General features: G+C 49.3%; 1 protein-coding gene across 5 annotated transcripts in view; it reads right to left on the reverse strand.

Annotated features, from left to right (window-relative positions):
* HVCN1 (hydrogen voltage gated channel 1) overlaps positions 1–23,894 on the reverse strand; it is a 39,981-nt gene extending 16,087 nt beyond the window's left edge. For 4 of the 5 annotated variants that reach the window (XM_032239458.1, XM_032239437.1, XM_032239431.1 and 1 more), the window contains exons 1-3: positions 23,824–23,894; positions 23,341–23,424; positions 17,968–18,007 (exon numbers count right to left, since the gene is read on the reverse strand). In XM_032239458.1, the coding sequence (XP_032095349.1) occupies positions 17,968–17,988 (21 nt within the window). In that variant the 5' untranslated portion in view covers positions 17,989–18,007; positions 23,341–23,424; positions 23,824–23,894. Of the gene's footprint in view, positions 1–4,088; positions 4,893–17,967; positions 18,008–23,340; positions 23,425–23,823 lie in introns of those variants that run through there. The other variant, XM_032239452.1, reaches the window with a different exon arrangement.
* Positions 23,895–24,417: the final 523 nt, after the last annotated feature.

Consider the following 24,417-nt stretch of genomic DNA (forward strand, 5'->3'; position numbering starts at 1 on the left):
TTTTTTTTATTTAAGAGACAGGATTTCACTCTGTCACCCAGGCTAGACACAGGAGTGTGATCATAGCTCACTGCAGTCTTGAATTCCTGGACTCAAGCAATCCTCCTGCCTCAATCTCCCAGGTAGTTTGTACTATGGCACACTATACCATGCCTGGTAATTAAAACAAAATTTTTTTTTAGCGATGTGGTCTTGCTATGTTGCCCAGGCTGGTCTTGAACTCCTGGGCTAAAGCAACACTTCTGCCTCAGCTTCCCGAGTAGCTGGGATTACAGGTACATGGCACTGTGCCTGGCTTACATTTAAGTACACTCAGCACCTAGAACAGTGCCTTGCACTTAATAGACACTCAAAAATACTGAAATGTTTGTTAAGCAACAATGAATCTAGCAATGTGGGTAGCTCCTAAAAAATGTTGATTATAAAGGAAAGATATGGAAGAATATGACCAATGCCATAGGACTTAAGTAAAAATGTTAAATATATGGAAAATATTATATATTATTTTGGAATGTATAAAATAGCAGTGTAAACATACACAAGAATGAGATTTCTGCTTCTAGCCTTACTACGCTATAGAGTAACTAGTAGCAGATTATCCCTCTTGACATGACGAATTATAAAACTGGATAAAATATGTGAAATTTACTGTGATCCCTTAGAGAAATGAATGAGGCAAATCCCACAAGCACCCTAGCTTTGTGCCTGAAGGTACTTGCTGGACTGTGAAGGCAAAGGCTATGGTTCAGAGCTATTGAGGCTCCCCTCCCTCAGGAATCTGCATGGCAATGTATCAGAAATAGAAAAGCTACGCAGAGGAGGAGATCCAAAAATATGGACTTTGGTTCAGTCCTAAACGTCATGTGTGTGAAACAAGATTTCATGAGGCAGGGAAAAATACAACTTTCAGGAAAAAAAAAACCCTTGGGGTGCTGTGATCTGAACAACTACCAGAGATTACAAAGGACAGGGTTGGGAGATATGTGAGCTCTCAACAGGCAGAGTAGAGAGACCTCATTGGACACCTAAGCATTCAGCAGGGATCCCAGAAAAATCATGCCTTATAAGGAGACCTAATCTAGCCTTACAGGAAGGACCACATTGCACTCATCCCAACAAAGCTTAAGAAGAAGCCTTGACCAGCCTGGCCAACATGGCAGAACCCCATCTTTACTAAAAATACAAAAATTAGCCAGGCGTGGTGGCAGGCACCTCTACGCCCAGCTACTTGGGAGGCTGAAGCAGGAGGATCACTTGAACCTGGCAGGCGAGGTTGCAGTGAGCCTAGATCATGCCATTGCACTCCAGCCTGGAGGACAAGAGCAAGACTTTGTTTTAAAATAAAATAAAACAAATTTTAAAAGCCTTGAAAAGAACAAGGTGATCCCTAGGTAAATTAACTATCTGTTGGAACAAAACTTAATACTCTGTTAGAAAGACAACACCACAAAGTCAACATCGTAGATGCATACTGTCTAGCAAACGGTAAAAATTAATAGACAGATAAAGCTAAAAAATGTGGCCCACAACTAATAGAAAAATCAGCTAATAGAAGACTCAAAATGGTCAGAGATAATGGAACTGGCCAACAAAGACTTGAAAACAGATATTAAAAATATATTCAAAGATTTCAAGGAAAACATGAACTTGATGAGGGAAGAAATAAGAATCTCAATAGAGAAGTGGTAGCTACAAAAAAGATCCAGATGGATACTCTAGAACTGAAAAGTACATATAAGAAATGAAAAAATCACTGGATGGGCTTAACAGCTGATAACATACTACCAAATAAAAGATCAGTGAACTCTTAAAGACAGGGCAATAGAAAACATCAACTGGAAACACACAGAGAGAAAAAAGCTGAAAGGAAAAACAAACAGAGACCCAGGGACCACAGCTAGTGGTCTAACGTGTGTGCACCTGCAGTGCATGGCCCTCCGGGGACTGGCATCTCTCTTTCCCACAGCTTCCTCGTCACACTCCAGCCACCCTTCCCTCCCTCTGATGCTCCCCACCGAGCCATCACGTGGGCTGTTCCCTCAACCCGGAATGCTCTTCTTCCCACTCCGAGCTTGGCTCACTCTTACTTATGCTTGAAACTTCAGCTAAAATGTCACTTCCTCAAAGAGGCCCTCCCTGACCCCTAAACTCTAAATCAGCTCCCCTCCCATGTATAACCTCTCCTCACACTTTTCCTTCAAGAGCCCTTGTCCTAGATCTAACTAGAAACTGCTTGTGCAGCCATTTATTTAGTCCGTCTTCCTCCTCACTAGCATTTACCCTGCATGAAGGCAGAGTCTGTCCCCAGAGTCTCGTGTGACACCTCAACTTCAGCAGAAGCCCATCATGTACCTGTTGGCTGGGAGCGCTGATACCCCATCTCCTGTGCTGGGCTCTGGGCTTGTCTCAGTTGGACCAAACATCTCTGGACTCCCAGGGCTCGCCAGGGCCAAGGGTATACTGAAGCTCTCCAGGCAGCCACCGGCCATAATTCCCTTTTTTGAGACAGGGTCTTGCTCTGTCACCCAGGCTGGAGGTCTCTGTAGCCTTGACCTCCCGGGATTAAGTGATCCTCCCACAAAAGCCTTCTGAGTAGCTGGAACTACAGGCACACACCATCACATTCAGCTAATTTTTTGTATTCTTTTGTAGAGGCAGCGTTTTGCTATGTTGCCTAGGCTAGTCGCAAACTCCTGGACTCAAGTGATCGACCTGCCTTGGCCTCCCAAAGTGCTGGGATTACAGGCATGAGCCGCCCTGCCCGACCCCATACTTTCCTTTGGAAACAACTCACCTGGCAGACAAGAGCAGCCTGTCCTCTTTCTCAGCGGGGTGGGAACCTCAAGGTACTTTGCAAAAACAGCATTTATATTTTATAGAAGAGGAAATTTTTCTTTCTGAAACCTTGCAACCAGTGAAGAAGCAACTTTTAGTAATTTGGGATGAAAATATCTAGGGCACTCAGCAGAGCAGAAAACATTTCTGGTTTTCAGTCAAGAGTCTGTCATGCCAGAAGCAGAAAAGTTCCAGAAAAGGGCAAAGATAGGGTTGATCATGAGAATGTGGTGGCCTCAGCAGCTTCCCCATGCACCCCAGGCTTCTGGCATGTGTGGAAAGACTGAGTCAGCATGGTGCACAGAGCACCTTCCTTGGTGCCTGGCTTGGAGTAGCCCCCAGCTCTGGAAGTGCCAGCTCTGATTATCCCTTAACAACAAAAACTTGTCTGAGCCTGGTGGCTCGCACCTGCAATCCCAGCACTTTGGGAGGCCGAGATGGGCGGATCACTTGAGGTCAGGAGTTCAAGACCAGCCTGGCCAACATGGCGAAACCCCATCTCTACTAAAAACACAAGAAATAGCCATGCATGGTGGCAGGCGCCTGTAATCCCAGCTACTCGGGAGGCTGAGGCATGAGAATTGCTTGAACCAGAAGTTACAGTGAGCTGAGATCACGTCACTGCACTCCAGCCTGGGCTACAAAGTGGGTCTCAAAAAAGGAAAACAAACCCCCAAACTCTTCTCCTCCAGCCTTATCGCCATCCTTAGATATTTCATTTCTCCGCCCACTGCCTGCCTCTGCAACCCTCAGACTGTTAAGTTACATGAACTGATATAGCCACTTTGTGGCTTGAGGGACAATGAGCTGTGTTTCTGTCACTTATAGCCCCAAAAGTCTATAGGTGAAGTTGCTGATGCAGGACACCCCCACAGCTCCATCTCCTGTGCAAGAATCCCTGTGGTTCCCACTGTACCCTGATGCTCCTCTGAGGTCACCTTTCCATATCAAAGCCTGTGATCATGACTCCAGCCTACCTGACTGTCCCACACTCTTTGATGCTGTTCTGCTCTGCTTGGCAATTTTGCCATCTGCTTCTCCTCCTATCTCTGGCAGCCCTCCTCAGCCTCCTGTACCATGTCCCTGCCCCATGCCAGGAGTCCTGACCCTGTCCTCGGGCTGGTGACTCTCTCTCTTTGGGGGTCTTAGCATACCTGTGTTCTCAGTGCTGTTCACGTTCAAATTAAAGACTCCAGTCTGATGTTCAAGATCCTGCTTGGTTTGCTGTGACCCAAATTGAACTGATTTCTTACCTTTTTCCCCAAATCCACTCCTCCTTCCACATCCCCTAGGGCATGCTGTCACATCCACCTGGCTGCCCAGGCTAAGAACAGAAAGCAGTCCTTGGCTCCTCCCTCTCCCTCACACCCCATCAATTTCACTTCCTGAACCCAGCTGGCCCTCCATCGTGCCCTCCCCATCACCAGGACCTACCCTGACGCTCCCTCCACTCTGCAGCCAGGGTCCTCCTTCTCCAATGCCAACCTGACTCCTTTCCTGCTGTGCAGCAGCAGCCCCCACACCCACGACTGCCTTCGGGATCAAGTCCCAGCTCTCTTGGCTTCTCTGGGCCCTGATCTCCCCCGCAGCCTCATTCCTGCCTCTGCCCCCCTCCAGCCACATGGAACTTGCAGTTCTAGCGCGGACCACACTTTCTTGCTTCCAGGACTTCGCGTGGTCTGTCCCCTTCCCATCTATCTTCCAGGTCGTACACCTAGATTTTACCTTCCTTGGGAGGCCTTCCTTAATTGTCCCCCACCCCGGTTGGGATGTACATCATACCATCTTAACAACCACTGAGACCCCATCCCCACCACACTTGGCTGTGAATGCTGGGAGGGCAGAGATTCTTCCTCAGTCACAGGGAGAGACTCAAGAAATGGAAAATAGGCTGGGCGTGGTGGCTCATGCCTGTAATCCCAGCACTTTGGGAGGCTGAGGCAGATGAATCAGTCAGGCCTCCATGTGCAAGCCTGAACCCAGAAAGTCTAAAGTCCTGCCTGCCTCAGCTGATCACCCTCCACCCCTGCCTGTGTTCGCCATTATGTGTGATCCACGGAGCTTCCCTGGACATAAGATTCCGCCCCCCGCCATCTTAACTCCTCTTACCCCACCCACCATTTTAATTAAACTTATGGTAATGTATACTCCTTGCCCCTACCCTCAGCACTGTAACTGATCTTACTCTGTAACTTTCCACACTGCCCACCCTAAACCTACGAAACCAACTCCTATCCCACTGTTCTTCGTTAACACCCTTTTCGGCCTTGGCCCACCTGCACCCAGGTGAATTAACAGCCATGTTGCTTACACAAAGCCTGTTTGGAGGGGGTCTCTTCATTCAAAGCGTGCGTTTTTAACAATCACCTGAGGTCAGGAGTTTGAGACCAGCCTGGCCAATGTGGTGAAACCCTATCTCTACTAAAAATACAAAAATTAGCCGGGCGTGGTGGCGTGTGCCTGTAATCCCAGCTACCCGGGAGGCTGAGGCTGCAGTGAGCTGAGATCGTACCACTGCACTCCAGCCAGCCTGGGTGACAGGGTGAGATTCCATATCAAAAAAAAAAAAAAGAGAGAAAGAAAAACAAAGAAATGCTTAATAAATGAATTTACAAAATCTCAGGCACTGCCCCTGCAAGTTGAACATTGCTGACCTCTCTTATAGGTATTACACAGAAAAACTACCACCTGGGGGAGAAGGGGAAAGTGAAAAAGACAGACCTAGAAGTGAAGGAGAAAAAAGCGTTTTTGTGGATGCCTGTTTTTATAGGCTCAGAAGCTGCCATCTGTGGGAGGGGGAAAGTCCCTAGTTCATGGTTATCCAACAATAGCAGAAAAAGGTACTTTTTAAGAAAGTCAGCCGACTCCCAATTCCCATGGCATGATGTCCCTTCAGTTTCCATTTCCCTGTTCCCTCCCAGAGCTATTTTTGGGGGCTTGATTTGCATATTAACTACGAACCTCATCCCCAAACTCCAAGACACAGTGGCAGCAACATGTATTACTACAGTTGCTTATTCTATCGGGGCTCCTGTCATCTTAGCGTGCTGCTAACTTCCTTCCACACGCTACCACATTTCAGCTCCTAACAACCCTCTCAGGTTAAGGCCATCCGGGTGAGGGGGGACTTGTCCAAGGTCACACATTGTGGGGAACTGGAAAAGCAGGATCTGCTGCTGAGCTCCTTGACCTGGAGACTATGTTCTAGAATACACAGTTCACAGAAAGCCAGGCAGCCAGCGACTGGAGAGCCACTTGCTCAGAGGGCAGAGTGGGTGGAATTGTGCACCCCCCTCTAATTCCTGTCCCCTGGAACCTTAGAATGTGACCTTATTTGGAATGCAGGTCTTTGCAGATGTAACCAAAGATCTTAAGATGAAGTTGTCCTTATAAAGAGAGAAAAGGGGTATCCTTATGAAAAGAGAAAAGGGGCTGGGAGTGATGGCTCACGCCTGTAATCCCAGCATTTTTGGAGGCCAAGGCAGGTGGATCACGTGAGGTCAGGGGCTTCAGATCGGCTTGGCCAACATGGCACAACCCTGTCTCTACTAAAAATACAAAAATTGGCCGGGCATGGTGGCTCATATCTGTAATCCCAGCACTTTCGGAGGCTGAGGCGGGCAGATCACCTGAGGTCGAGAGTTTGAGACCAGCCTGGCTAAACATGGTGAAACCCGGTCTCTACTAAAAATACAAAAATTAGCCGGGCATGGTGGTAGGCGCCTGTAATCCCAGCTACTCAGGAGGCTGAGGCAGAAGAATCGCTTGAACCAGAGAGGCTGCAGTGAGCCAAGATCATGCCAGTGCACTCCAGCCTGGGTGACACAGTAAGACCCGAAACTAAACAAAACCAAACTCAGAAATGAGGCCAGAATGTGGCAAGTGCCTGTAATCCCAGCTACTTGGGAGGCTGAGGCAGGAGAATCACTTGAACCTGGGAGGAGGAGGCTGCAGTGAGCCAAGATCGCGCCATTGTACTCCAGCCTGGGGGACAAATTGAGACTTGGTCTTGAAAAAAAAGAGAAAAGAACATGCAGAAGGTAAGGTCACATGAAAGTCACAGAGGTCAGAGTGATATGTCCACAAGCCAAAGACTGCCAGCAACACCGGAGGCTGGGACGGAGGCCTGGGACAGATCTCCCCATCCCAAAGCCTCCAGGGGCCAATCCTGCCAACACCTTGATTTTGGCTTTCTGGTTTCCGGAACCGGTGAGTTTCTGTGGTTGACACCCCTGCCCTCAACCCCCAGTTTGTAGTAATTTGTTACAGCAGCCACAGGAAACCAGGACAGAGGGTTTGTGCCCGAGTGAGCCAGGATGGTTCATAGGACAGGTGCTGTCTTTCTCTTTATCTTTCTAGACCACACATTTGTCCCGGCCTCAAGGAGAAAGCCAAACTCTCCTTGAGCCGCCCAGCCAATTTTTGTATTTTTAGTAGAGACAGGGTTTTGCCATGTTGGCCAAGCTGGTCTCGAACTCCTGACCTCAAGTGATCCAAAACCACTTGGGGAAAGCCCGATTCCGCAGCCAATCCCAGCAAAAGTGGCTCCTCATGCTCAGAGCTCACTGGTCACACCACCTGCTCTCGCTTGATGCTTTTACTGCTTCTAAGAAGTAGGCAGGCTGGGTAGGTGCAGTCTCTCCATTCTGCAGAAGGGGAAACTGAGGCCTGGGAAGAGAGACCACTTGCCTGAAGTCACACCATGCCACATACTGTAGCAGGGTGACAGAGGCAGAGGGAGGTGGGCACTCCTATATGCCAGCTGATGGGCATGTAATGGGTGTGCCCTTCCTAGGAGGGTAACAGGGCAGTTCCTTTCACCTTTTGAAAATATATTTGAGTCTCTCTCATGCGCCAGGCTTGGGGATAAGAGAGGATTGGCCCTAAACCAATTTATATCAAATTTTTATTTTATTTTATTTTCTGAGGTGGGGTCTCATTTTGTTGTTCAGGCTGGAGTGCAGCCTCAAACTCCTGGGCTCAAGCAATCCTCCTGCCTCAGCCTCCCAAGTAGCTAGGATTACAGGTGCATGCCACCATGGCTGCCTTCTATCAACATTTAAAATGTCCTTATTGTTTGACTTGACAAGACACTCCCACATGCACACAGGTGCTTGCTCCAGTCCTGCTTCAATAGCCCAAAACTGGAAACCACCTCACAGTCTGTTGCCTAGGACACCGTGGAAGAAGGCCCACACCACAGCACCACGCCACTGTGCGGCAGGCCTGTAAACTCATGCACCCACAAGGAAAGGGCTCCTTGATCTACGGTTATGGGAAAACGGACAAAATCAATCCCAACTCCCAGGAAGAGAGAGGGACCGGGTTGGAGGGTGAAACTTTCTATTTTTTTCTAATAGGTTTCATATGGTTTGGCTGTGTCCCCACCCAAATCTCAACTTGAATTGTATCTCCCAGAATTCAGGTACCTGAAAATGTGGAAGCAACTTTGGAACTTGGTGTCAGGCAGAGGCTGGAACAGAAGAAGACAGGAGAAGGTGGGAAAGTGCGGAACTTCCTAGAGACTTGTTGAATGGCTTTGGCCAAAATGCTGATAGCATCTGGACAATAAGATCCAGGCTGAGGTGGTCTCAGATGGAGATGAGGAGCTTGTTGGAAACTAGAGAAAAGGTGACTTTTGATATGTTTTAGCAAAGAGTTGGCAGCATTTTGCCCCTGCCACAGAGATTTGTGGAGCTTTGAACTTGGGAAAGATGATTAAGGGTATCTGGTGGAAGAAATTTCTAAGCAGCAAAGCATCCAATGGCTGGTGTTAAAAGCATTCAATTGCATAAGGGAAGCAAAGCATAAAAATTTTGAAAATTGGCCGGGCGCGGTGGCTCACACCTGTAATCCCAGCACTTTGGGAGGCCGAGGCGGGCGGATCACGAGGTCAAGAGATCGAGACCATCCTGGCCAACATGGTGAAACCCCGTCTCTACTAAAAATACAAAAAATTAGCTGGGCATGGTGGTGCGTGCCTGTAGTCCTGGCTGAGGCAGGAGAATTGCCTGAACCCAGGAGGCGGAGGTTGCGGTGAGCCAAGATCGCACCATTGCACTCCAGCCTGGGTAACAAGAGCGAAACTCTGTCTCAAAAAAAAAAAAAATTTTTTTTTGAAAATTTGCAGCCTGATAATGTGATAGTAAAGAAAAACACATTTTCTGGGGAAAAATTCAAGCTGGCTACAGAAATTTGCATAAGAATCAAAGAGCCCAATGTTAATCCCCAAGACCTTGGGGAAAATGTCTCCAGGCTATGTCAGAGACCTTCACGGTGGCCCCTCCCATACAGGCCCAGAGGCACAGGAGGAAAAAGTGGTTTCATGGGCCTAGGGACTTAATGCCCTGTGTCCTAACTGCTCCAGCTGTGGCTGAAAGGAGCCAACATACAGCTCAGGCTGTGGCTTCAGAGGGTGGAAGCCCCAAACTTTGGCAGCTTCCATGTGGTGTTGGAAGTCAAGAATTGAAGTTTGGGAACTTCTGCTTAGATTTCAGAAAATGTATGGAAGCACCTGGATGCCCAGGCAAAAGTTTGCTGCAGAGGTGGGGCCCTCATGCAGAACCTCTGCTAGGGCAGTGCAGAAAGGAAATGTAGGGTGGGAGCCCCCATACAGAGTCCCTACTGGGCACCACCAAGTAGAGTTGTGAGAAGAGGGCCACAGTCCTCCAGACCCCAGAATGGTAGATCTACGGACAGCTTGCACCGTGTGCCTGGAAAGCCTCCGACACTCAATGCTAGCCCATGAAAGCAGCCAGGAGGTGGGTTATAAGCTGCAAAGACACAGGGGCAGAGCTGACCAAGACTATGGGAACCTATCTCTTGCATCAGCCTGACCTGGATGTGAGACATGGAGTCAAAGATGATCATTTTGGAGCTTTAGAATTTGACTGCCCCGCTGGATTTCAGACTTGCATGGGCCCTGTAACCCTTTTGTTTTGGCCAATTTCTCTCATTTGGAAAAGCTGTATTTACCCAATACCTGTATCCCATTGTATCTAGGAAGCAACTAGCTTGATTTTGATTTTTACTGGCTCATAGGTAGAAGAGACTTACTTGCCTTGTCTCAGATGACTTTGGACTGTGGATTTTTGGGTTAATGCTGAAATAAGCTAAGACTTTGGGGGACTGTTGGGAAGGCAAAATTGGTTTTGAAATGTGAGGACGTGTGATTTGAAGGGGTCAGGGCAGAATGATATGGTTTGGCTGTGTCCCCACCCAAATCTCAACTTGAATTGTATCTCCTAGGATTCCCACATGTTGTGAGAGGGACCCGGGGGAGGTAATTAAATCATGGGGGCCAATCTTTCCTGTGCTATTCTCGTGATAGTGAATAAGTCTCATGAGATCTGAAGGGTTTATTAGGGGCTTCTGCTTTTGCTTCTAATTTTCTCTTGTTGCCTCCATGTAAGAAGTGTCTTTTGCCTTGCACCATGATTCTGAGGCCTCCCAGCCATGTGGAACTGTAAGTCCAATTAAACCTCTTTTTCTTCCCAGTCTTGGGTATGTCTTTATCAGCAGTGTGAAAACAAACTAATACAAGGTTTGACCTTAAGAAACTGCCATTTTTGGAGGGAGATCCAGCCTGCAGGGAGCTAAGTGGTTAATAAAGTATTTAGTGGAGGTGGGAAGAGAAACCAACATACACATGACTGGAATCTCTGAATAAGGAAACGAGTTTAACAGACTAGAACAAAGATATAATTCAAGAAAACTTTCCTGATATAAAAGAGGACTTAAGAAATGCCATCTTTGTAGATAAAAACCAGAAGTTGACAATTTCCTATGATTCAACCTAATATATAACTGTTTGCTATTTTATTATGCCAAATATATGTTCATGTATGGTTGTTAAAAAGCAAATATAAGGCTGGGTGCTGTGGCTCATACCTGTTATCCCAGTGCTTTGGGAGGCCAAGGTTGGTGGATCACCTGAGGTCAGGAGTTTAAGACCAGCCTGGCCAACATGGTGAAACCCCATCTCTACTAAAAACACAATAATCAGCCAGGTATGCTAGTAGTGCATGCCTGTAGTCCCAGCTACTTGGGAGGGTGAGGCAGGGAAATTGCTTGAACTCGGGAGGCAGAGGTTGCAGTGAGCTGAGATCATGCCACTGTACTCCAGCCTGGGCAACGGAGTGAGACTCCATCTCAAAAAAACAAAAACAAACAAAACAAAACCCCCCATAGAACCGTAAGTGATAAAGCCAGCACAGGAACTCAAGTCCTCCAGATTGTCCTTTCCTCTGCCGACATGAAGAAAAAAAAAGGCACAAAAGATTTTTTTTTAGGCAACTAAAATGACATTTTAACAGATGGGACTGGGTGCAGTGGCTCATGCCTGTAATCTCAGCACTTTGGGAGGCCGAGGCAAGTGGGTCACTTGAGCCCAGGAGTTCAAGACCAGCCTGGCCAACATGGTGAAACCCCATCTCTACTAAAAATATGAAAGTTAGCTGGGTGTGGTGGTGGTGGTACGTGCCTACAATTCCAGCTACTCGGGAGGCGGAGGTGTAATCATCACTTGAACCTGGGAGGCGGAGGTTGCAATTAGCCAAGATCACACCACTGCACTCCAGTCAGGACAACAGAGCAAGACTCTGTCTCTAGATAAATAAATAAATAGCGGGGAATCAAGGTTCTGAGACGCAGTCTTTCCTCCTTAGCAGAGGAGTAAACTGAGGCCTGCAACGTGGTAACCACCATCTGTCAGTGGACAGTCCAAAGACTTGTACCTGGGTGTGCTGCTTCCTGGTCCCGGGTCTTAATGCCACCCAAGCAGGGCCACGGCAGTTGTCCCCAGTCCTAGCTTCAATTCCCCTCCCTTATAGCCCTAACCAGCATGAAGCCTGGTGCATTTCAGCAACTAAATGATCCCTGATCTGCCACCTACTTCCCCTACACTTTGCCATCACCCTGGCCAACCCCCGTCTCACTTGGAGGCTGTCACAGCTCCTCTCTGCTCTCTCCTTCCCTGCCGCATTCTCTATCAGCTGCAGGGGAGCATCCTTCCAAGCATGATCACGCCACTCCCTGTACAGAAAGGGGCCAGTCCAGCGGGCCCCACGCTGCCCTCCTCAGACAGGCCTGCCTGGCCTCCATTGGCATCTGGGAACGTGGACTTCTGGAAAATTCCCACTATTCCCTGCTAAGAGCAGCTCACTGTGCCTAGACTGCTTGTGGAAACAGCATGGTTTGTGCTGAACTCCTGCTTTCCTTTGGAGAGTCTGGAACTTTTCTAAGTGCCAGGCAGAGGGTGCCTCTGTGCCCAGCCCCAGTGAACACTCTGGGCATTGGGTCTCTAAGGAGTTGCTCTGCTCTTGAAGACTTAACACATCTTGTCACAACTCCCTGCTGGAGGAATTAAGTGTGACCCCTAGGACCCCCGCCCTCAGCCCAGGAGAGGGCTCTGGAAGCTTGCATCAGGTTTCTTCTGAACTTCACCCTGTGCGCATTTTCCCTTTACTGACGATCTTAATGTCAATCCTTTTGTGGCAATTAATCTGAGCCAGGAGCGCATCTGCATGTGAGTCCCATGGGTCCTTCTAGTGAGTCACTGACACTGGGCAAGGGGTCTCGGAACCCTGACACTTTCCTTTATTTAAAACTTTTGGCTGCGTACAGTTGCTCCTGCCTCCATGTGGGAAGTGCCTTTCACCTTGTGCCACGATCCCAGCACCTTGGGAGGCTGAGGAGGGAGGCTCACTGAGTTCAGGAGTTCAAGACCAGCCTGGGCCACAGAGTGAGATCCCATCTCTACAAAAAATCCAAAAATTAACCATGCATGGTGATGTTCACCTATAGTCCCAGCTACTCAGGAGTCTTTAATCAGGAAGCTGAGGCAGGAGGATCGCTTGAGCCCACAATGTCAGGGTTGCAGTGAGCTGTGATCATGTAACTGCACTCCAGCCTGGGTGACAGAGCGAGACCTTGTCTCTAAAGAAAATTAAAAAAAAAAAACAAAAAAACGCCAACACCTTCCAGAAGCCCACTCCTGTTCTGCGCGCTGTGGCCTCTGTCTGCCTATCTGACCTCCCCTCTCACCTCTCCCCCAACTCTGGCCACATTGTTCCCTTTGAGGCTTTCATACTTGGCTGGTTTCTTCAACCACAGGGCCTTTGCATCCATGACTTCTTTCTCCTAGAATGTGCAACCCCTTTCACTTTGTCATCTGTCTTCATCCCAGCTCTCAGGGCCTGGCCGGGCCTTCCCCATCACACTATCATGGGGCCCAGCGATTCACAGCATGACCTCTGCGCCTGGCAGACCACAGGCTCCTGCTGAACGTGCCTCCTCCGGGATGGTGGAAAGAAACCCCTGAGCAAACCTCTTCTCTGGGGGAGGCAAGAGGACTCCAGGCAGCAGGCTCACCTGCCCCAGCACTTCTCCCCTCCTGCCTCAGGGGATCCGTGTTCTGAGGAAGGCCTATTTTTAAAATCAGGGAAGTCTTTAAATAAGCGTAGAAGCTTTTCCTTCTCTAGGGCGGGGAGGAAGTCTGAGGTTGATGAAAACCACCACCGTGACAGCTCCGTCACAGACCTTTAGCTCTGGCAGGAGGGCTGCTTAACAGGCTGAGGAGTTTAACTGGTGGCCCAGGTCCCCCTAAAGCCATGTCCCCAACTCTCTCTCCTTTTTCTATAGGGTTAGGAACCCTCCTGACTTGGTAGGTGAGCCGGTCAACCTGGCGAGATGATGGCGGGGCTGCATAGAAATGAGATGGGGGATATTTACAGGAGTGGAACTGTAATCATTCCAACTATCGCCGGAATACCCGTTTAATATTTTCTGAGTTCTGTGCAAAGACCTTCCTCACACACCGCAACAAGCCCATGAGGTAGGGACTGCAATGTCTCTGTTTATGGATGAGGAAACTGAGAACAGAGAGGCCAGTGACTTGCCCCAGGTCACACAGCCAGCAAGAAGCACAGCTCGGATTCCAACTCAGGCTGCCCAGGCCAGCACCCGCTGCTGCCGTGGGACCCTTCATGAACACTGCCCAGCCCTGTACCCTGCTCACAGCTGGAAAAGCCCCATGCTGGGAAGGGATTTTGGAGCAGTGCTTCTCAGTAAGAAATCATGTTCCATGCCCTGCCTCTCAGTACACACTGCCTTGTGTACAAGCATTCTATAACTAGCACCACGGTTAGTAGGGGAGGCACTCTTATTTTCCATTTCATTCTATTTCTTTTTTTTTTTTTTTTTTTTTTGGTGGCAGGGTCTCACTCTGCCACGTAGGCAGGAGGGCAGTGGCATGATTAGGACTCACTGTAGCCTCGACCTCCCGGGTTCAAGAGACACTCCTACCTCAGCCCCAGCAATAGCTGGGACTACAGGTGTGCACCACCATACCTGGCTAATTTTTCGTATTTTTAGTAGAGATGGAGTTTCTCCATGTTACTCAGGCTGGTCTCAAACTCCAGATCTTCAAGAGCAGAAGTGATCCACCCACCTTGGCCTCCCAAAGTGCTGGGATTACAGGTGTGAGCCACCGTGCCCGGACCTATTTCATTTCTTAAAAGGTTGATTGTAGCTCACTCAATGGATTTCAGGAGCCACCAATGGGTTGAGTTTAGAGACACAGTTTTGCCGGGACATGCTCTGCCTATTTCCCTGGGAATGACTGAGAGGGGAGTCTGGTCCAAACCTGTGACATCAGTCATGTCATCCAGAAGCAGGGACTGTGCTATTTGTTTTATAAATGTGTAGAAAGAAAAAAGTTATCCAGGTAGAAATGTAGAGCTGCCACCCATGTGACTAGGTCCCCTGAGCCAATGTCTAGTGATGCTTTGGCCATGGAAACCACAGGACACAGTGCTCAGCCTACCCCTCTTTCCTCCCTGCAGAGGGAGGGGTCCCCAGGCCAGGCTGCACGTTGGAATCACCTGGCAGCTTTAAGGCACCTTGAAACCTGGGTCCTGGGCTCAGAGCTTCCAATTCAACCCCTCTGGGTGTGGGCTGGGTGCTGGGGTGGTCTGTGTGCCGCACAGGTGGGTGAGGAAGCCCAGCTGCACCTGGGGCCTGTGCACGCCTCATGAGAAATGAGCCCAGGAGCTGCAGGGAGTTCTACACACACCTGGCTCTCAGGTTCCCCAGAAGTGGCTGCTGAGAGCAGTAACCTGCGCTGAGGAACAAGGTCAGCTGATGGCTGAAAAGCCAGTCCATCCTCATGACAGAGCCAGCAGCTCCCATGTCTCCAGTGCAGGCTGGAGCTGGGCACCCGGCTGAGTGCTTTCCACACGCAATCTTGTTTAACCCTCACCTCAACTCTGTGAGGTATGTGATCGTTCCCATTTTACAAAAGAAGAAAACTGAGGCTCTGAGAGGTGGGAGGGGCAGCAAGGGGCTCTGAGGAGGTCAGGTGAGCCTAGTTCTGCAGCACTGCAAGCCAGGTCTGCACAAGGCTACAAACCCCACCAGTTTCTCTTCCAACACGCTGTTTTCCTCTCAGGAACTAGGAGAGCTGACGCTCAAAAAGCTCTGAAGTAATCTCATTGAGATGACTTTTTCCAAAACAATTAATTCCATAAGGGCAGATCATGAAAAGGAACATGTTCTTTAAACCAGTAAGAGGCTTATTTGCCACAAGTGGTCCTGGCCCTATCCCCAGTTCCCCAACAATGCCCTCCTGACAACGCCCTCCCAGGCTAGCCTCGGTGTGATGACAAGCAGGCTCCAGGCCCTGGGAGTTCCTTAAGGTGAGTCCCTGGTTCTGCATTTCAATCCCTATCTCCCTTGCTGTCTCTATGCCCTGGTATGGGCTTCTGACAAGGTCCTCACCCCCCAACTCATCCCTGCAACCCCCAGACTCAAATGCACACCCCCAGCTTGACCTGCTGCCATTTACCCCATGAGCAGACCTTTAGCCTTGATCTATTTCTCTGAGTATTACTACGGTATTGTGAAAAGAGGAACAAAAGAAAGGGAAATAGATTCATAACAATCTCAGCTCACCAAACTTAGGTGTCATCTACCTGTCTACCTCTTTCTCTCCCATCTGTCTATATCTTTTATGATCATAATCAAAGACAGTAGGCCAGGTGTGGTGGCTCATGCCTGTAATCCCAGTACTTTGGGAAGCTGAGGCAGGTGGATCACTTGAGGCCAGGAGTTTGAGACCAGCCTGGTCAACATGGAGAAACCCTGTCGCTACCAAAATTACAAAAAAATTAGCTGGGGATGATGGTGCATGCCTGTAATCCCAGTTTCTCGGGTAGCTGAGGCCCAAGAAGGGTTTGAACCCAGAGGTGGAGGTTGCAGTGAGTCAAAATTGTGCCACTGCACTCTAGCCTGGGAGACAGAGCCAGGCCCTGTCTCCTAGAAAAAAGACAGCAAACAATTTTGTATCTTATTTTTTTTTACCACTATATGCATTAAATTCACACCAATTCAGAGGCCAGAAAACATACCAAGGAGTCAAATGGTCTCATTATTGCATTTTGCATGGTTTTTATCCATTCTGCATGGTTTTATGGCTTTAAATCCAATTCTAAGACCACGTTTTATCACATTTTAACGTCTCTGAAATCTGGATGGGCCTGACAATTGATCGGTTTCAGCCTTGTGTTAGTTTTTATCACAGTAAATGGCAGCACGTGCTTGCTTCGCTTCTCTTCATGTTACGTAAAATAAGGCACATCTACAGACAGCGTTGCCTCATGTGCCGAGAAACGTGGTGCCACAAATTATACTTTTGTTTTTTTTTCATAGGTGAGATGACCAGGCTTGAATATGGGTATCTTCAGTATTCTTGATACACACTGTCAAATTTTGTTTCTAGAGCAGTGACATGGGTTGACCCAGTCCCCCGTGCTACGTACGAATGAGCTGATTTCACCACAGTCTAATCATCATGAAGCGTTTCTGAATGTTCTTTTTGGTTTGCCTAATTTAATAGGGAACGACAAATGAAGGAAAAGCATCAGCAGTTCCCACTTAACTTCCATGCTGACTTTCTTATTAAGGGTACCTGGAGCTCCTGTGGCTCCTAACTCTTACACAGTTACCAGGGTCATCAATTTGATGAAATACACAATCACCATCATCATCATCCTGTGGTCCTTCTGATGCTCACATTTGCTTCTCAGACTCTGCCCCACTCACCCTGCTGCTGCCCTGAGCTTCCTGCTCTGCCCTTGCCAGCTTGGCTTGTCCAGGCCCCCAGAACCTCGAGGTGAGCAGCTGGTGTGGAATCAACACTTCGTTTCTACCTTGCCCCCAGTCTTCACCACCAGTGCCCCCAAACCCAATCTGTATCCCAGATATTAAAGACACAGTCTATTTTCTACTGGAAATGGCCATAAGATATGGGAGGAAAGCATTTCCTCTGGAGTCAGGCCCGGTTGAAATCTCAATTTCTTTTTTTTGGAGACGGAGTTTTGCACTTGTCACCCAGGATGGAGTGCAATGGTGCAATCTCAGCTCACTGCAACCTCTGCCTCCCAGGTTCAAGTGGTTCTCCTGCCTCAGCCTCCTGAGTAGCTGGGATTACAGGTATGTGTTACCATGCCTGGCTAATTTTTGTATTATTAGTAAACATGGAGTTTCACCATGTTCTGGAACTCCTGATCTCAAGTGATCTACCCATCTTGGCCTCCCAAACTGCTGGGATTACAGGCATGAGCCACTGTGCCTGGCCTGAAATCCCATTAGACACTATCTAGCTGTGTGATCTTGAGAAGTGACCTTACGTCTCTGTGGCCAAGTGTCATTACCTGTAAAATGGGCACTAAGGGAAAGAAAGCCCTGTGTGGGCTCAGCACTTGCCTAGCATTCTGAGACCATTGTCTTTTCAAATCTTCCCGACAATCCTTCAGGGGCAGTGCTGGTAAATAATCTGTTCACTATTTTCCAGATAAGGAAACTGAGGCTCAGGGAACTGAAGGACACATAGTTATTAACATGCACACAGTTATGAAGGGCTGGGATTCAAATGGTCTGATGTGGATGATCAGGGTATTTGGAGATTTTGTCCGATCCTTTCCCAGCTCTTCGTCATTGTGATTTTAAGTATTTCAGTGTAATGGAAACACCTGAACAGGTGTGTTCTCCCTCTCCCGTCTGAAACACCAAACAGAATTATTGTCTCAAGGCCGGGATATCCTCTAATGCTGCAAGAGCACAAAATCCATTTACCTTTTCGTCCCAGGTGGCCATGTCCCTGTTGCTTCTGGATCTGAAAAATAAGAAGACAGTTGTCCAGATCTGTCATCCTGCTGCCATCTACCTTGGTATGTGCACTGCAAACCTTTCTTACAAATTAGTTTTAAGTTAGTTTAAACTGTGTCTGAAAGTAGTGTAAAGTTCAAAGTGTATGTAGGAGGGCATACATCCTGAACATAGAACCAAATGAGCTGAAACAGGGACTCACACCAACGCGTATTTGTACGTGAAAGTTCATAGCCTTTCACAGCATTATTCTCAATAGCCAAAAGGTGGAAATGACTCACTTGTCCATCAAAGGATGAAAGGATCAACAAAGTGGGTCTGTCCACATAATGGAACGTTATTCAGCCGTAAAAAGAAATGAAGCAGCAGGGCGGGGTGGCTCACACTTGTAATCCCAGCACTTTGGGAGGCCGAGGTAGGTAGATCACCTGAGGTCAGGAGTTCGAGACCAGCCTGGCCAACATGGTGAAACCGCGTCTCTACTAAAAATACAAAAATTAGCTGGGCATGGTGGCGGGCACCTGTAATCCCAGCTACTTGGGAAGCTGAGGCAGGAGAATGGCTTGAACCAGGGAGACGGCGACTGCAGTAAGCCAAGATCACACCACTGCTCTCCAGCCTAGGTGACAGAACAAGACTCCATCTCAAAATAAATAAATAAATAAATAAAAAGAAATAAAGCACTGACACTACAATGTAGATGAACCTCAAATACACCACGCTAAGTGAAAAAAGCCAGACATAAAATGTCACATATTGTATAATTCCATTGATACGAAATGTCCAGAACAGGCAAATTCTATGACAGAAAGCAGATCGGTGGCTTCCAGGGGCTGAGGGCAGGGAAGCATGGAGAGTGACTGCTTCATGGATCAGGGGGTTTCCTTTTGTGGTGATGAAAATCTTCTGTGATGCTAACAAGGTATTTTTTAAAAAGTAAAATGATGTATTATTAAATTTAATAAAAATAATGAAAATGTTCTGATGGAGGTGATGGTTGCACACTGTGACACATACTAAATGCTGCTGAATTATTCACTTTAAAATGGTTAACTTTATGTTATGTGAATTTCACTCCAATTAAAAAGAGACAGACATTACAGTGTTTACAGTGTTGGAGTTGCTCTGTAAAGCAGCAAAATCTTCTGAACATCCGCCACCAGCTACGTCAGCGAATGCACCTGCGAGCAGCGCAGCTGCTAGTGCTGTGGGGCGTTCACATGTGGATGTGGAAAGATGCTGGCTGCAGAGCAAGCAGTGGAGTCACATTACGGCAGAGTCTACAGGATGACCCCATCTACATCAAAAGAAATACAGACGCTTTTTTTTTTTTGGTTTGTAAGGATCAGTCTTCGCAGAGGTTATCTTTGGAAGAAAAGAGAGTGATCTGGGTGTGGGGTTTTCCTTCTCTGCTCTGGGAGGCGTGAACTTTTACAATGAGGTGGTGTTACTTTAAAACATTATTTCTAACGTAGATGATCTACGCATGTAGTAAAAAATTTAAATTATACAAAAAGATATTCTATGACAAGTCAGTCTCCCCTCTACCCATTCTCCTTCCTAGAAGCGGCCGCTCTGACCCATTTCCTACATCACCTTCTGGAGTATTCTATGCCCTCACAAGCACATGAGTATATACTCTCCCCGACCTTTTTTTTTTCCGTAAACAAAAGTGAACCCACGTACTGCTCTGAATCTTATTTCCTTTTAGGGTGTGGTAGGCAAAATAATGCTCCCCCTCAGAGACTCACATGCCCTAATCCCTGAACTTGTATATTACTTTACGTACCAAAAAGGATTTTGCAGATATGATGAAGTTGCCCCTCTTAAGTTGGAGGAAATGATACTGGATTAATCCAGGGGACCCAATGTCATCAGAGTGGTCTTTGATAAATGGAGGCAGGAGAAGAGATGTGAGGACAGAAGCAGGGGCTGGAGTCAGAAAGATCTGAAGATTCGATGCTTTAAAGATGGAGGATGGGGCCTCAATCCAAGGCATGTGGGACCCTCTAGAAGTTAGGAGGGAAAGCAAACAGATTCTCCCCCAAGCCTGCAGCAGCAACACAGCCCTGCCTACACCTTGCCTTGAGCCTACCGAGATGGATGTGGACTTTTGACCTCCAGAACTGCAACATAAATGTGTGTCATCTGAAGCCACCAAGCTTGCGGCCATTTGTTAGAGCAGCAACAGAAGACTAACACAATATCTCAGAGGTGGTTCTATGCCAGTGCATCGTGCACGAGGTGCATGCCTGGTCACGGCTGCACAGGAGTCCCGTGTAGGAACGAGTTTAATCCCACTAGTGATGGACACTTAAGGTTGTTCCCAATCTCCTCCTACCTCAATGCTTCAGTGAATAGCCTTGCACACCCTGTTTGTTTTGGAGTTCAGGGTCTTACTCTGTCACCCTGGCTAGAATACAGTGGTGCAATTAGAGCTCACTGCAGCCTCAAACTTCTAGGCTCAAGGGATACTCCCACTTCAGCCTCTTGAGTAGCTGGGACTATAGGCACACACTACCCTGTCCAAACCTATTTTTACAGAAAGGGGGCATCTCACTATGTTGTCCAGGCTGGTCTCAACCTCCTGAGTTCATGTGATCCTCCTGCCTCAGCCTCCCATGGTGTTGGGATTACAGTTGTGAGCCATTGTGCCAGATCCCTCTATGGAACCTCTCTCTCTATATATATTTTTAAATCTGAGACAGAGTCTCATTCTTTTGCCCAGGCTGGAATGCCGTGGTGTGATCTCAGCTCACTGCAACCTCTGTCTCCCAGGTTCAAGCAATTCTCCTGTCTCAGCCTCCTGAGTAGCTAGGATTATAGGTGCCCACCACCATGTTCAGCTACTTTTTTTGTGTATTTTTAGTAGAGATGGGATTTGGGTATATTAGCTAAGCTGGTCTCAAACTCCTGACCTCAAGTGATCCATCTGCCTCAACCTCCCAAAGTGTTGGAATTACAGGCATGAGCCACCATGCCTGGTCTAATTCTAAAAAATTATTTTGAAATAAACTTTCACAAAAACTTTTTTAAAAAGTTACTTCTCTCCCCACAGTTCCAAGCTGAGGGTGCAAGGGACTCTCGGAGTTTCTCGCTGGTTGACTGGCAGAGCAGCTTCTGCAGCCAGCAGAGTTCAGCTTTGCACTGAAAGTGTGTGGTCCCATACCAGCCCCCTGGGACCTTCAACCTGCTCTCACGGGAGGGGCTCAAGTGGAACCACCAGCACAAGAGGAGGTGAAAGGAAGAATTAAGGTGCCCTGGAGATTTCCTTCCTTTGTAAGATAGGAACTAGAACCAGCACATACGCAGAGAAACACTCAGCTTCAGCAAGTCAAGCAACAGAAAATTTAAAACTACCATACCCTTCTCCATTAAACTAGCCAAAACATAAAAAGGATAAAACCCAATGCTTGCAGAGCTGCAGGGAAATGTGCACACATTCCTGGGGATGATTTTTCTAAATAGCCACCTGGTCACAAGAGGTAAGTGCCTTCAAAATGATCCCACTCTTGACTTGCATACATCAGTTAGGAAACTGTATCTCCCAGAAGTCATTTGATAGCCAAAAACAAGCACAATATGGATAACCACATTTATAGCTAAGTTGAATATTATGGCTAAAACCTGGAAGTGGTCCTCAAGCCCTACTTTAGGGAAAAGCTGAGGAAGGCAGTGGGCTCTTGGGAGGAAAAATTCTGAGGTCTCTACAGAAATGGGCGGAAAAAATGCTGTCAAGCATTGAGAAGAAAAATAGACTGATGGCTGACACACTGCCTGCAACTATACAAAAATATCTGAGTCTTTTCTAGGTGCCTCAAGTGATCCATCTGATTCTCAGGTTCTGGGAAATCCAAGGTGAAGAGGCAAAGGCAAGGTCAGGAATCCCGGTAGGCTGACATGTCACCTGGGGAGACAAGGAAGAAAGGAAACATACCAGACAGACCACACCCCCAGCTAAGCACTGGGAAGCGAGCTAGCCAGCCAGAGTAAGGGGCCAGGGAGCAGGCGGGGTCTCCTTAAGTTAGAACTTGCTGCTGGCCTAGACTGTGGGAAAGGGAAAAGGAGAGGGCGTGATTGGGGACCACACAACATTCATAGTGTCTCCTGAATTATAAGGGAGTATGTCACAGGTTGCAGAGAAGAGCATTCCCGTGAACAGGAAGAGCACATGCAGCATACACAGCCCCTGAGAGAGCAGAGAACTTAGGAGGAGGTGGCTAGGGATAGGAGTGGACAGGACAGTGGCCAGAGGGAAGAATCAAGAATAATCGCATAGGGCCTGATCACAGAGAGGGCTTGGCAGGTGATGCTGGAGATTTGGGTGGGAGTGAGGGGTCAAGGATGATGAGGCAAGAGACGCTGGGGCGTGGACTCGGGGTGGAAGTAGGGGGTAGAGGAGTGGCCGGATTCAGGATATGCTTTGGGTTAGAACTTGCTGCTGGCCTAGACTGTGGGCAAGGGAAGCAGAGAGGGGGTGGTGGATGACAGCTCCCGGGGCCCAGTGACTAGGAAATGATCAAGTCTGGGACAAGAACGCTCTGGCTCCCTCCTTCTTGCTAAGCCAGGAGCAGGGAGGACAGAGGGCCACGGAGCAGCTCTGGACCTTGTGCAAGCAAGCCTCAGCCCAGAGATTTTCAAAACCCTGACCTTATCAGCCTTTCCCTCTGGGGAGTCAGAGCCAGAGAAGTTGCCTGCCCCCCCCCACCTCGGTCTTACTCAACCACCTCCTAGTTGCTGGTGGGGCTGTCCGGAAATCCTGCAGATCTCAGACAGTGCTGAACAACCTGAAGTTAAAGGTGCCCCGGACAGAGAAGTACTCTCGGAGGGGCGGGAGGGAGGGTGCAGTACGGGAACCATGAACTTTTGGTAGTAACCTGGTGCCAGGGGTACACCAAGCATCTCATGTCATCTTCTCAGCAATCCTGTGAGGTAGGCACATGCTTAACCCCAGAGGACAGATGCAGAAACTGAGGCATAGACAGGCCAAGTCACTAGCTGAGCCTGCAAGAGCCCCCACACCCAGCACTGGTAAAGGTGGTGGGGAGAACGTTCCTAGAGGGGGTTCCAATGAGGAACTGCTCTCCCCTGTCTTGGCTCACCCTGGCCTCAACACTCTTGTTCCTCAGTATCTCTGTCTCCAAGAGGTCGGTGTTTTTAAAGTGTTTCCAGGGAAAACTTTGCTGCCCTGGGGCTCCTCCTTAAGGGAGGGCCGGCCCGCTCACTGCAGCCTTCTCCCGGGACACCCAGCACTGCCTCTGTCCCTACTTCTCTCCCACAGTCTCCCGGGAGGGCGGCGGGGAAGGGACGATGCAACCGAGGACTTAGGGGGACACAGACCTGGTTGTGAGTTCTGGCTCTGCCTCCTGTGGTTGTGTGACCCAAGGGAAGGGGCTTGGTCTCTCTGCGTCTTGGTTTCTTCACCTGTAAGAGGAAGACGACGATGGTCACCTGTGGTTGCTGCGCGGATGGTGAAGAACTGAAGGCACCTGGCCCGGGGAGAGTGAAGACCTGAAGGCACCTGGCCCTGGGCGGCGCGCAACACGAACTTTCAAGGTTGTGGGGGTGTCACTGGGGCCGGTGTCTCTCGCCTCCCCCTTCCCGGACTCCAGTCCCCGCGGAGGGGAAGCACTGCCCGCCCGCGCCGCCCGCGCAGGCACACTCCAGAGCAGAGGACTGGGGTCCTGGCCGCGATCCGCTGCGAGGCCTGGACAGCGGAGATCCAAGGGGGTCCCCTCTTCTCGGAGGGATTGGGACAGGGGGTCTTGGAGAAGGGGCTGCACGCCAACAGGGGTACGCCCCTCCGCCGGCCCGAGAACTTACCCGTAGCCCCACCTGCCCGCGGCCACAGCAGCGACTGGGAACCTCAATGCCCGCCCGCCCCGCCCCGCCCCGCCCCGTCCCGCCCCGCCCCGTCCCATGACAGGCCCCGCCCCCGCACCAAGCCCCGCCCCGTACAAGGCCCCGCCCCCGCCCCCGCTGCCCCCTACAGTCCCCTACTGCCCGCAGCCCTCCAACGCTCCGCGGGCGTCTAGGCCTCGGCCCTCGCCCGGGTCTCAGTCCCCTTTTCCCTGCCTGTGGTCAGTCCACCGGTTCGTCCCCTACGGCGGCCTTCCGCACCGCAGGCTGGGCCTGGGCCTCCCGCAGTTCTGCAGACTGACAAAGGTCCCGCCCGTGGGGAGCGAATCGCGGATCATGAGAATCCTGCCCCGGGCCAGCCTACGGGAAGGGTGGGCGGAGGGAACCACTTCCTTCCTCCGCCGGCTGGAGCGGGTGAATCCACCCCCCAACCCCTGTAGGGGGGCTTCTGCTTCATCCCGCCGTCTTCGGGCCACCCCTGCCTCTGGGTCTCCTGATTCCTTGGGTTCGTCCGCTGGACAGTTTCTGCCACGCAGGGGTGGAGGGTGGGCAGCATGT

This window comes from Sapajus apella, unplaced genomic scaffold (assembly GCF_009761245.1).
Source record: "Sapajus apella isolate SASKATOON/1434 unplaced genomic scaffold, GSC_monkey_1.0 scaffold2, whole genome shotgun sequence".
Classification (NCBI taxonomy): domain Eukaryota; kingdom Metazoa; phylum Chordata; class Mammalia; order Primates; family Cebidae; genus Sapajus; species Sapajus apella.